At 49.1% G+C, this 12512-nt stretch overlaps 1 protein-coding gene across 2 annotated transcripts in view; it reads right to left on the bottom strand.

Annotated features, from left to right (window-relative positions):
* Window positions 1–4412, bottom strand: part of BCL2 (BCL2 apoptosis regulator) — a 95016-nt gene extending 90604 nt beyond the window's left edge. The window contains exon 1 of one of the 2 annotated variants that reach the window (XM_074544890.1): window positions 2286–4412. In XM_074544890.1, the coding sequence (XP_074400991.1) occupies window positions 2286–2870 (585 nt within the window). In that variant the 5' untranslated portion in view covers window positions 2871–4412. The remainder of the gene's footprint in view (window positions 1–2285) is intronic. The other variant, XM_014275857.3, reaches the window with a different exon arrangement.
* Between the last annotated feature and the right edge of the window lie 8100 nt (window positions 4413–12512).

The following is a 12512-nucleotide window of genomic DNA, read 5'->3' as shown; positions in this document are numbered from 1 at the left end:
TTTTGAAGGCAGTGATTGCTTACAGTCCAAGTTTCTTGTACTTCTAACTATCGAGCAACAGCTCCAGCACTCGCCTCCTCTGGCCAATCACGCCTGGTCACACCTGTCTTTTCACATTCTCGGTTTTATTCATTATTTATGTTTCTCTTTACACAATACACCCACAGGACAATACATCTCCAGCATGCTCACGATTTGATCCAAAGCTCACTGGAGTCAACAGAATGACTTCACTGGCTCTGGAGCGAACCGAGGGCCCCAGCTCCGCAGACGGGCTTCCAGCCTGAGGAGGGACTTACGCACAAGTCAGGCATCCCAGCCCAAAGTGCAATTCCAAAATCCCTAACCCTTTAGCTGCTCGTCTCTGAACAAGCCAAACTCTCCAAAACCCTGAACCATTCAGGGTTTTTTTCCCTCCAGTTATCTGTTTTGTGAAAAAAGACCCCCACAGCACTAACAAATCCTCTGTAGTGATCCATGAACTAGGGGCTCAGGGGATAGACCTGCCTCTCCCAAGTGTGGTCCCAACAACCAAGTGCTGGAACCATGCTGTGTGTATGTGTGTATATACATAAGTGTGTGTCTGTGTATGTGTGCCTATTTGTATATAATACACAGACACACACACACACACACACATTTTTTGCTCCCCCTTCTGGCCCCATGAATCTTGATTTTTTTTTTTTCTTCTTGATGGAAGCAGAGGAGAGCAGGAGAATAATCCTGCCTCCAGTGTGACTTGTAGGCAGGGATCAGCAGCACTCCTCTGGGAGGTGCGCAGTGTGGATTCCTGCTGAGAAAAGGGCCCCAGAGCCTTGCTCCCTCTGTTATAGCAGCAGCAGATGTCCTCTGCATCCCTGGACACGAATCCCCTTTAGTCAGGCAGGTTCACCAGCAGGGAAGGCAACACCTTCATTTTTTAACAGAGATGGCCAATGCAGGCAGCACATTATTTAGCCTAACACTGGTTTACCAAGAGACCCAGTGCTAACAAACACCAAGCTTGAAAAACATGTTAACTGGGAAACATACATGTAATTTACATTTTTCTACACACACCTCTTAACGGTGTGCTGTGTAATTGAGTCAGCTTTCTGTATTTCACAGGAGACCAAACCTGAAATTGCCAGTGTCCTGCCTAGCTGACCTCCATTTCCAGGTGAGTTATGCCAGCTCTCAACATAGGTTTCTTCTTCAGTATAACTTTTCCCATTTCTCCCTCCAAAACAGTAATATCATAAGCTCTACACATACAACAACAGGTTTAGTTTGTGGGAGAGCAGCTGGGACCACATTTTGTTCCAGTACATCAACTAATAAAGGCAAAAAGGAACCAAATACCCTTCTAATTCAGTTACTTATTCTGGAAAGAGAGGGAGAGAGGAAAAGGAAAAGCTTTTAACCGACTACAAGTGAAAAAGCTGTCCATTTTCCACAGTGGAAAGCTTCCCTTTCTAGTTGATGCTGAAGCCTGCCCCAGACAGAGGCGATCTCTACCCCAGAAACACAGCCACTCATCAGATCAAACAAATACTCATTTTCCAGAACAATCCCACAGACACGTCTCCCAGCACCTTTGTTTCATCTCAAGACAAAGATTTTTCACTCTAGACTTATTTTATCCCATAAAACCCCACTCCAGTGACAACCTCAGCTGCAGACACTGTCACTGATGGCCACCTGCTTGCTGGCAACACCAGGATCCCATGTTTGTTGCACACTAGTCTGGTACATCACCCCTCACAGGTCGGGACACTGCAGGCACACACACACAGGTGGCCCCTTCTGTCCCGACACTGCCTGGGACCTGCCAAAATGTGTGTGTGCCTCTTCTGCCTGGCAGCTGGATGGGCATCTCTGCTGCCCCCTCTCACCCCACTGCACGACCCTGCCTAGGCTAGGAATCTGCCTTGGATAGGAACCTGCCTTGCTTAGGAACCTGCCTTGGCTAGGAACCTGCCTCCGTTCTGCCAGCAGGTGAGGGTGGCCAGAAGAAGTGGCGAACACAGGAAAGTGGAGAGCGCTGATGAAGACAGAGCCTTGCTCACCCCTTTTGCTCACCCCTTTTGCTCACAAGCTGTAGTAGTTCTCACCTCAAACCACTCCACCCTACCCTGCATGGAGGTGAAACTTGACAACTGGCAAAAGGCCTGCACTGCTTTGGCACATCTCACTGCAGACACCCCCTGGGCAAACCTTTTGCTGCCACGAGTGCGATCCCGGGCACTGCCCAGCCTGGGGTCCCACCAGCCACGGGAGAGGAACCGAGCAGTCGGGGCACTTACCCAGCCTCCGTTGTCCTGGATCCAGTTGTGCAGCTGCCGGTTCAGGTACTCGGTCATCCAGGCGGCGATGCTGTCCACGAGGTGAGACATCTCCCGGTTGACGCTCTCCACGCACATCACACCGCCAAACTCGAAGAAGGCCACAATCCTGCCCCAGTTAACCCCATCTCGGAAGAGCTCCTCCACCACCGCCACGAAGCGGCTCCTGGCCGTGAGGGGCGTCAGGTGCAGCTGGCCGGACATCTGGGCGAAGTCCCTCTGGTAGCGTCGGGAGAACTCGTCCCCCGCCTGGCGCAGGACGAGGTGCACGACCTGGGGTGCGGGGCGCAGCCCCTCGGCCGGGGGCGCATGGCTAGCAGCAGCCGAGCCGGGGGGCTCGGGGTGCGGAGACACCGGCCCAGTGTGATCAGAGGAAGTCCCAGCAGCAGCAACCGCAGCAGCAGCAGCAGGAGCAGAGAGACCTGGAGACAGGGATGCCCTGTCCTCGCTGGCAGGCCAGTCGTATCCCCTCTGAGAGAGTTTATAGTGGATGTACTTCAGCACTATCTCCCGGTTATCGTAGCCTCTTCTCCCCGGATGAGCCATAATTCCCACGAGGAAGCAGCAAGAGGAAGGGAGAGAGGAAGAAGAGGAGCAGGATGAACCCAAAAAAGTAAAGCAGCCAATAATAATAAAATTAATAACACCAAAAATTATAATCCAGTTATTGTATTGGACACGGTTTCATTCATGCTGGTGTGGGGGAGCTCTCGGGGTCTCGGAGGTACTTTTGTCTTCTCAGTGTTTCCTCCTTGGTTTGAGATGCACGGCATAAATAGGGATTAGAATGCTGTAAATACTTTAATTCCAGGTGCACATTTATTACTTATTATAAATTTACTTTAGGACCATTTCCTCCTCGGTGTTGAAATACATCTTAAAAAATATTATACCGACTCAAAATCAGGTGCATTTTCCCCTAGGTGCTGGACTACCACGGACACGAAGGAGCGGACGAACACACACTGTAAAAACTGCAATTCAACACAATTTGCTAAAGCAGCCTTGGATGGACGTTAATCCAATGCACTTTATGCTAGAAACCTCAACATTAGGTTTTGGGTTTTTTTGTTACACGAACTAAATTTCCTCTGTAAAGTACTTACTTGGACTATAAATATGTTCCTCTGTCAAGTTTCCTCTAAAAGAAAAATAGCAACAATAAAATCCAAACATCACAAGTCTTCAGAAGCGTGAAGTTCTGGTTGCTTTGATGCTTCAAGTCAACAAGGGGATGGGAAAGGGGCAAAAAAAAAAAAAAATTCTACGACTTCAAATGTTTTTTCCCAGACTCCTGTTTAACAGACATCTCCAAAGATGTGTCAAAGCTCAGAAAATCCCGCCTCGCAGACCGGGAAGGCGAACAACCCCAAAGAGACGGAAAATCCTGGAGACCAGATGAACCACATTTGAATCCAAGCTCTCGCAGAAGTGCTCTGTTTTTCCCTCCAGTGCAACGTACAGACATATGCATTTACGTAGTTTCATTCAGACACCGATCGCAGGAACCCGGTGCTTCCACACACACGCACGCACACACCCAAAAAATTTAAAATTTAAAAAAAAAAATTGTATGCATTTAGGAAATTAATTCTTTCTCACAGGAAAGAGCGCAAAAATTAATTAAAAAACGAAAATAAAAATAAAGAAGGAAAATTGCTTTTGACTGCTGCCATTTCCCGAGCAGCTTTGTATCGGCGGAGGAAGAGCCCCTGGCGCTGCCGAAGAGGGGCGCGGACGGGGCGTGTGTGCGGTGTGACTGGTGCCGATGGGGACCGCGGCCGCGGCGCCGCTGCCCGCCCGCCCGCCCGCCCGCCCGCGCAGCCCCGCGCACCCCGCCGGCCGGGGGCGGCTCCTCCGGGCGCTCCGCGCTGCTGCTGCCGGCGGCGGCGGCGGCGGCGGCTCCGGACGGCGGCGGCGGCGGCTCCGAGCGGCGGCGGGCGCGGGCGGGGAGCTCTCCCGGAGGCGGCGGCAGCGGCGGGGGGAGCGGAGCGGAGCAGCGGGGGCGGGGAGAGGCGGGGAGGAGCGGAGCCCGAGGGGTGGCTCCGGCCCCGCGCGGCGTAGCCGGGCGCGGTGGTTTCCTAGAGCTCCGCCTCACGCTTCATTCACGAAAAGGGGGAAATGGGGAGGGGGGGTGCTTAAAAGAAAAAAAAAGAAGAGAAAAAAAATAGGCGGCGGCGGGGGGGAGGAGAGCAGCCCCCCGCGGTCCGGGCCCGCCCTCCATCGCGGCGTGGGCCTGGGGCCGGCGGCGGGGCGGCGGAGGAGGCGCGGAGCGCGGTGGGCGCGGAGGGGCGGCGGGCTCCGGGGCCGCGGGAGGTGCTGCTGCCGGCCCCGCCGCCACCGCCGCCCGTGCGGAGCAAGCGGCGGCGGGCCCGGGGCTGCCGGCTCTCCGCGGCGGAGCGCGTCCCACTCCGCGCCGCCGCCGCCGCTCCGCGCGGATTCATTGAAATAATTGTTTTTAATAAATGAAACAGGGAGAGAGATATAAAAGAAAAAAAAAAAAGAAGTCCGAATGCACCTTTTTAAAAAGCAAAGTGGCTCGCTGCAGGCATGCGGGGCTCCGTGCATTTTGGTCCGAGGCTGTGCGCGGCCGCGGAGCGCCCCTCCATGGGGCCGTGCGGGTGCCCCCCTCCATGGGGCCGTGCGGGGTCCCGCACACCTGCTCCGCGCAGGCCGCCCTCCGGCCCGTGTTCAGGGACAGGCAGGGAGTTAGGCTGTAGGACTTTCTGTAGAAACGGAGCTCAGGTTTGTCCCTGTGCCCCGGCCTGAAGAATTTTTTTTACATTGAAGAGCGGCATTGAGGAGCTGCTTGAAGATGAGGTCAATCTGGAGTTGACCAAAGAAGCAGAGTTAACCTTTAAAGCAGATTAAACCCACAGAGCTGGGAAATAGCGATGGCTCAGCCCCCTTGCCATCCTGAGCCGTGACATTGGGGGCCAGGAATGTGTAATGCTGGGACTGCCCCCCCTGAAATGGGGGAATACCGGGGAAATGCCAAGCCGAACGAGAGAAGGACATTCCCGGCGTCTCTCTCTGCTCTATACAGGAGAGGAAAAGAGACGTTTGATAAATTCTTCCAGTTTTTGTCGATATAAGGGTGATTAGGTTGATAATCTCACCTGTAAACTATCCCGAAACTAAAGGAATAAAATGCATAAACAAAGCTGTGACCAAGAGTTCTCTTGGACAGGGGGCACTGGGAATGAACGCACCCTGCCCTCCCAGTCTGTTTTTGGAGATGGTTCCTTCAGGCACGGAGCGGTCACGCGTGGTTCACAGGGTGGCTGCTCCTCTGAGGAAATGGCACTGGTGTGGCAAGGGTGAGCAGCTGTCCCTGCAGCAGAGGAAGGGGAACTTTCCGCGTCCAAACGAGACGGATTCTCCTAAACGGAGCTCACCTGTGCCCCGGGTGATCCAGGATTTTGTTTCGAGGCCGCACCGAGGAATTGGTTTCTGACATGTACGAAACAGCGCCTTTCCAGGTGCCTGAGGAGGCCTTCAGGGTGTTTGACCCTTCTGGCATCTGTCTTTTAGGGGGGCACGGGGAGGCACTCGGCACCATACCTAGTGCCAGCATCCTCCCCTCTCCCCCTCTCTTCCTGTCTCCTCTTCCTCTCCCTGCTCTCTCTCCTCTCTGGCGGGCGGCTGTTGCCACCCAGCGGCCGCCGCTCGCCCCGGGCTCGGCCCCGGCAGCCCCGGGACCCCGCTTCGTCCTTCCCTGAGGGAGCTCGGAGCTCGCTCGCCTGATACCCGCCCGGGAAACTGCGGGGGCGAGGCGGTGCCCTCTCATCCGTCCTGTGTGAAATGGGGTTGGCTGTGGGTGGTTGAGTTCTCGAGGGTTAAGAGGGACAGAGATTGCAGGACGGCGAAAGAAATGAGTTCAGATAAGACTGATGATGCTCTGTGAAATCGTGGACTAAGGGCTGCACCTGACCAGGGTGAGTGTGTAACTCACAGCATGGTTTAATGATAGACCACAAGCTCATCTCATCTCCATGCATAGTGAAGTGCTTGCGATGAGCTGAGGGATGGCTTCTGATGGCAGAAATGCAGACAAGGGATCTGTCAACCAAGTAACATTATCACCTTCATATTCTTTCACCAAAAGAGAACAAAGAACAAGAGGTCTCTCAAAACTGAAAGTAACCTGACATTTCCATGTAGCCACTTCCATGGTTTAAATGGAACAAGTGATACAGGAAGTCACAACTGCCAAAACCAACCTGGATGCTCCTTCAGTCTGTCACTGTGCTGGTGATTGAATCTAATGCAATTGGTCCTGCAGCTGAAAATGCATCAGAGAGAGATGTTGAGTAACACAGCAACCCCTCTCTAGGTGCACAACAAAGTCCTAGCATGATCAGTTTTAAAACCCAAAGAGTAAATCAGTGTGGGACAGATACAAAAGGTTCATATAAAATCAATGGGATTTTGTAAGGAGGAGTTGAAAATATCACTGATTTTACGGTATGTAAAGGTATTTTGCATGTTGAAATGCAAGTGAGGGCAGCTAAATGAACAGAGTGTACTGAGGACACAGTAAAATAAGAGTTTCATAATTTATAACTGATTCCTGATGGAAACAGGTACAGCAAAGTTTTATGAGATACCCTGTCTGAAAGGGATTTAGTGATGATGCTTTTTCCTCATCAGCTCCACATTCAGCACTTTGTTATGGGAATGATAGCTCCCAGCTTTTAAAAAAAGTTTAATAGGAAAATAGTGGTTATGGTTCACCAGAAAGCTTGCTAACACCAAACACAGCTGAGACTGTACCAAAAAATATAAAAAACACAAGGGAAAAATCCCAGGAAGTGTTTGCTTTAAGCAAGGGTATTCGCATTGAGTCACGGGAAACAAAAACTGTGCCTTGAAGAACGACAAACTGGGACTCTGTAAAAAAGCAAAACAAAATTATGCACACTTGAAGCCTTGTTCTTAACATTAAGCGTCAAAAGCATTGCATCTGACCTGTATGGCTCTAATTGAAGGGAGCGGCATCTTAAAAGCAATTATGCTACCTGAATGGGTGATAAACATCTATTACAGTGTCACGAGTTTGCATCACAGCACTGCTTTTCACCTTGCTTGTTTGTCTGAGCTCAGCAGGATAAAACTACAGTTAAGAAGACATCCAAAACCAAGGCAAAATGGTTTTGGAGGCAGATGGAAGAAATGGCAAGAGAAGCTCAGGATTTATTAAGGAACATGCAATCAGTGCATAAAGTCAGCTTAAGAAATCATGGGGCATTTAGGTAGCAGAATAAGATGCTGACTGCTCAAGATCTGATCCTGCAGGTCCTTCCACACACATTTACCTTTATGTGAGTTAGCCCACCAAAGTAAATCAGACTTAGAAGAATTAGCTGTATGAAGAATTGGAACTTGATTAGGAATACAAGCAGCAGCTCACCTGCAGAAAGCTCTTTTGACACTGAAGGGAGGTGAAAGCATTGCCATTCAGGCATCAGTCAGGTCTGGTAGCATGAGGGACAGATTATTTTCTTGAGATGGCTTTCTTATCCATGCTTGGGCAACTGACCAGACAGGATCCTGGAAAGCTTGCTCTTTCTTCAGTGGCCTCCCAGATGCCCCTTGCTACATCATTATTAACAAATGACGTAGAAAAGTTTATAATGTCTGGCAACTCCAAACTTCCCAACAACCTGAAAGCAGACACCTTTTCCCTGTACCTTTGTGTTAACATCAACAGGCTTTCAGCAGCAATCCTGGTTCCTGGTGACCTGCCACCCTTTCATTTTCTTGGCTCATGTGCAGGGAAGATAAGAGGGAAGCAAATGATTGTTTAAAGCCCTGCCTGAGCAGGCACAAAAACAAGCAGGATGTGTGTTTGCACTCACAGTGAGCAACAACATTGCCACATTTTATTCTGAAAATCTGCATGGGTTTTCTATTCTGGAAAAAAAAAATCAAAACCACCATCACCACCAACCAAAAAGCCCAACAACAGTAAACTAAATTTGAGTGACCTGAAAGAAGCATTTAGAGCAATACAGATAAATACACCTATGACATCAGAAGAGGTCCATTGCCTTATGGTGTTGTAGCACAGCTTAAATACTGGCTTTACTGAAAGAGTCCACCAAGATCATGCCCACAGGTGGGGAATTTGCACATATGCAAATCACCAAGCCGCTCCTCACACAGCCAATGGCTCTGTAAATGCTTTTGGTGCCGTGTCCAGTGAGGTATTTGTTTGTCTGTGCCACCCACTATGGCCCTGCTTCCCTCAGTTCCAGGCATGCAGTGCTGCTCCCTCCCATGCCAGCGTTCATTTACTCTGCCTGCTTTTGTTCCTGCAAGAGCTTTCTAACTCACCCTGAGTAAAACTAACCACCAACCACATGACCTTTCATGTTTGTTTCTGTCCGTGAGACCACAGTACTCACGGATCTATGGTATCTCTGCCAAGCTGGATGAAATGTCTTGAAAGCCATATTCTTGTAGAGACTTGCATGGATGCACATAACTCTCTGCTATCAGGTGCCACCATTTATTGCTTAGACTCTCTCAGCTGGTTTGCTCAATGTGTGACCCAGCATTGCTGCCTAGGAAGCAGCTGATGTATAAAATGCTTTAAAAATCAGTTTTCTGCATGAAAAAAAGCATAGGAAAAGGTACTACCCATGAAGCCTGGATGCATATTTTCCTCATTCTTAACCAGGATGATGGCAGGCTAACCTGAACAAACTTCCTCACTTTTTCAGAGTGCATTCCTGAAATGGGAGATTGCCTTTCATCCTGCTGGTGTTGCAAATGCTGCAGGTGTGGAGTGGATCCTTTTTGGCTGGAAGCGCTTACAGAGCAGATAATGCTACTGTAAAACACTTAAAGCACGCCCAACCTGCAATTATGGTTTATTTCATGGGGTTTAATTGCGCTCATCAGGAAAGGCAGCTGGATGAGATACTTGGATAATATCCTTAGGGTCCAACATAGCAAACAGCTCCTGGCTTTCAGATGCCTTTTACTGTACTCATCCCTCAACCATCTTCACTTCTTGTCAGGATCCATAGGCCCCACAGTTTGGACTGGAAGGAGGCAAACAGCCCTGGATATATCTTTCTTTGACATCTCTGGTGGCAGTACTCTTGCACTTCTCTATGTGGCAATAGGGTCTTGCCTTCACAAGAGCTGAGCTGTCTCGTCACCTTTCGCAAGACACCAACCTGCGCTTGTGACTGAGGCAGTGCCGCCCATGCCCTGTCTTTGTGCTCTGTGCAAAAGGATTGGACACCAGCCTCCCAGATGGAACTGCAGAGGAGCAAAGCAGGCGGGTTCTGCACGAAGGAATAAGCAATTGAAACAGTCTTCTAGACAAACAGGAACATCCATCTCTGATTCATAAACTTTTATTACACCTGTTAAAATTTCTTAAAGTAAAAAGGGGGGAAAACACTTTTTTGAGTAAATGCTTTGAAATAAAGACCAACACACTTAACAACTTTGAAGCACGTGTTAGCTTTGGAAAGGCTGTTCCCTTCAGCTGCAAGTAGCCTAATGTCATTAAAAATTTCATTTTAGACTTAACTTTATATACATTATTTAGAATTGCTATCTTTATACATTCAACACCTTTTTTTGGTCAAGGGAGTTGATTCTTGGTAGCATGACTGTGTTACCGTGTTAATCATTGTCATGGTTTGAGCCTGGCACAGAGCCAGTGCCCCCCATGAAAATGCCCTCACCCTGGTGTCTGCTGTGAGATGTGACCAGGAATAAGCAAAACAGGCTTTAGCTTAAACATAAAGAACACTTTATTACCTAAACTACAGGAAAATAGGGAAAGACCATAAGGAAAAGAAAAAAAAAATTGAAAACCTTACAAAAACCACTTTCCTCCTCCCCACTACCTGACTTTCCCAATCCGATACATTCTCCCAAAACACCCAACTGCCCAGCCTGGCACCACACTTTAGTATACTCAAACTTCAGTTCATGAAGAGGAAAGGAGTCCTTCTTGTTCCATAGGCTTCCCCTGGAAACACACTGAAACCTCGTGTGCTTCCCTGTCACTTCGGCACCGCCCGGAAAAAAAAGTCCTTTTGCCGCTTGTGACATCTTCCTTCCATGCCCAGTGCTCTCACCACTGACGCATGGACCAGAGCTGCTTTTAGGGTTGTCTTTCAAGGATGCCTTGTCTCACTCCAAAAAGGCACAGTCTCTGCTTTGGGACATCTGTCCCCCCCATATTTTTCCAACCCCCTGGGGCCGGGGGTCCTCACGATGAACCCTCCTGGTTCTGAGGCACTGCCTCCCCCTAAATGCAGTCTCTGTGTCACAGGAACAACTGAGTCCATGGCCACAAGAAAAGTCCAGCCAAAAGGCCACTCCAAATCATCTCTCCCCATTCAATCATCTCCACGTTCTTCGGGCCAGGTCCTTGTCTCATCTCATCTCTTATCTCCCTTCTCATTCAGCTTCGAGGAGGATTAGCATTTTTGCAAGGCCCCAATCATGAAAGAAAGGGGTTAAAACTTTCAGTCTCTGTCTATCTCAGAACGATGATACTCTCACACGTGCTGCTGCTGCGGCCGGCCGGGCTGCACCCTTCTTCCCCCTTTCTCCTCCTGGGCCGGCTGCTATCACATTCCGTCTCGCCGACTCTCCCTCTCTCTCCCTCCTGGGGGGGGGGAATTGGCTGCCCGATGTCTCTTGGGGCTCCTCCACCCTTCCATCCTTGAGGGCCTTCTCACCCCCATCTCTGTCCAGGCCCCGGGCCTACCGCATGGCTGCCCCTCCCCCGCCCAGCAGCAGCGACTGGACGGGGGAAGAGATCTGACCTCTTCGCCGCGACGTCCCAAGAGAGCTTCCCAGGGCCGAAGCTCTGCTTTTTAACCCCTGTGTATTCTCGGAGGTGTGTCCAAACCCCACTGGCTACACCAGGTGCCAGTCTCAAACTCAAAACCTTCATTGGTTTGACCACAGCTTCCCAGAATTCCCACTTCTTCCTGGTCAAACCACCACAATCATGCATGTTTTGCTCTTGCCCCTTAGGTTTATTTACATTGCTCTAGCAGCACAACTACAGAATCAACTTTGGAGTTAGAACTGGAAAGGTTTAAAATTAACATGGGGATTCCCCTCCAAGCTGAAAACAAACTTGTTTTCAACTTAAATAAAGAAAATTTCAGACTGGATTGATGGTATTCTACCACAAAGGAGACAGTATTATATTTATCAAGGTTTCCCCAAACAGCAAACCTTCCCAATCAAGTCTATGAAATGAATCTCTCACATCAAATTAGATTCTGCCCCACCCCCCTCCAAAAATTAGATACGCATCTTTTGGGTTTTAAAAAAAAAAATTTCACTTTCCACTTCCGTCAGTTCAAGTTTCATCCAAAATCTTACCAGCATTATTTCCTTCCACCAAGACCATCACCCACAGTCAACCTTTCCCACCAATTTAGAGCAACTTAGGTTGAAAGTAGTAAAAGAGAGGATGAGAGGCATGGCAAGACAGACACCTTTTGAAGTCTCCCTCCAGTGACAGAGGAAAGGAAATTACTTCATGAGGTTTTTACTACCACCTTTTGACAGACAATCATGCACACACCTACCCATCAGCGTGCCTGGTACTGGCTGGGCAGGAAAAACCCCAATTAAATGGAACTACAACATAATCTTATTTCACTTCCAAGGCTAAATCATGAAAAAGATTGAGGAGAAATCTAGTTTGGCCTGCTACTTGTACTGAAGTGGAAAAAAACAGGAGCTCCAGTTGCAAAATGGCTTTCTCCCATTTAAAACCTTAGAATGTTGGAGTATTAAAAGATTAACATCAGCAATGCATTTTAGACAGCATATGCTTTCTTCAATACATCTTTGATTCTGTCTCTCTGATAATTTAATACAAATGTCTCTTTAAAAGATTGAGCATTTGTGATTTTGAATTTACTTTGAGAAGAAGTATCTTGGCACTATTTTTCCTCACTATTATGCTGGGGGCAAGTACACACTCAAGCCTGTGGTTCCCACCACAGAACTCCAGTATAATACAGTGATTTTCTACACAGCTGCGTGCCAAGTGCTGGTACAGAAAGACATCTGTCCTAGCTATTACTTCTATTGTTTTCTACCAGGAAGAATGAGCATCACTTGGCTCCTCAGGACTCTCAAAAGCACCTCCAGAGAGCACAAGCACTGGTTACATACTGGCAGTAC

The sequence above is a fragment of the Zonotrichia albicollis genome, chromosome 1, assembly GCF_047830755.1.
Source record: "Zonotrichia albicollis isolate bZonAlb1 chromosome 1, bZonAlb1.hap1, whole genome shotgun sequence".
In the NCBI taxonomy this organism is placed as follows: Eukaryota; Metazoa; Chordata; class Aves; order Passeriformes; family Passerellidae; genus Zonotrichia; species Zonotrichia albicollis.
Note: the sequence above shows the minus strand (reverse complement) of the source record. Positions and strands in the feature narration are given on the sequence as shown.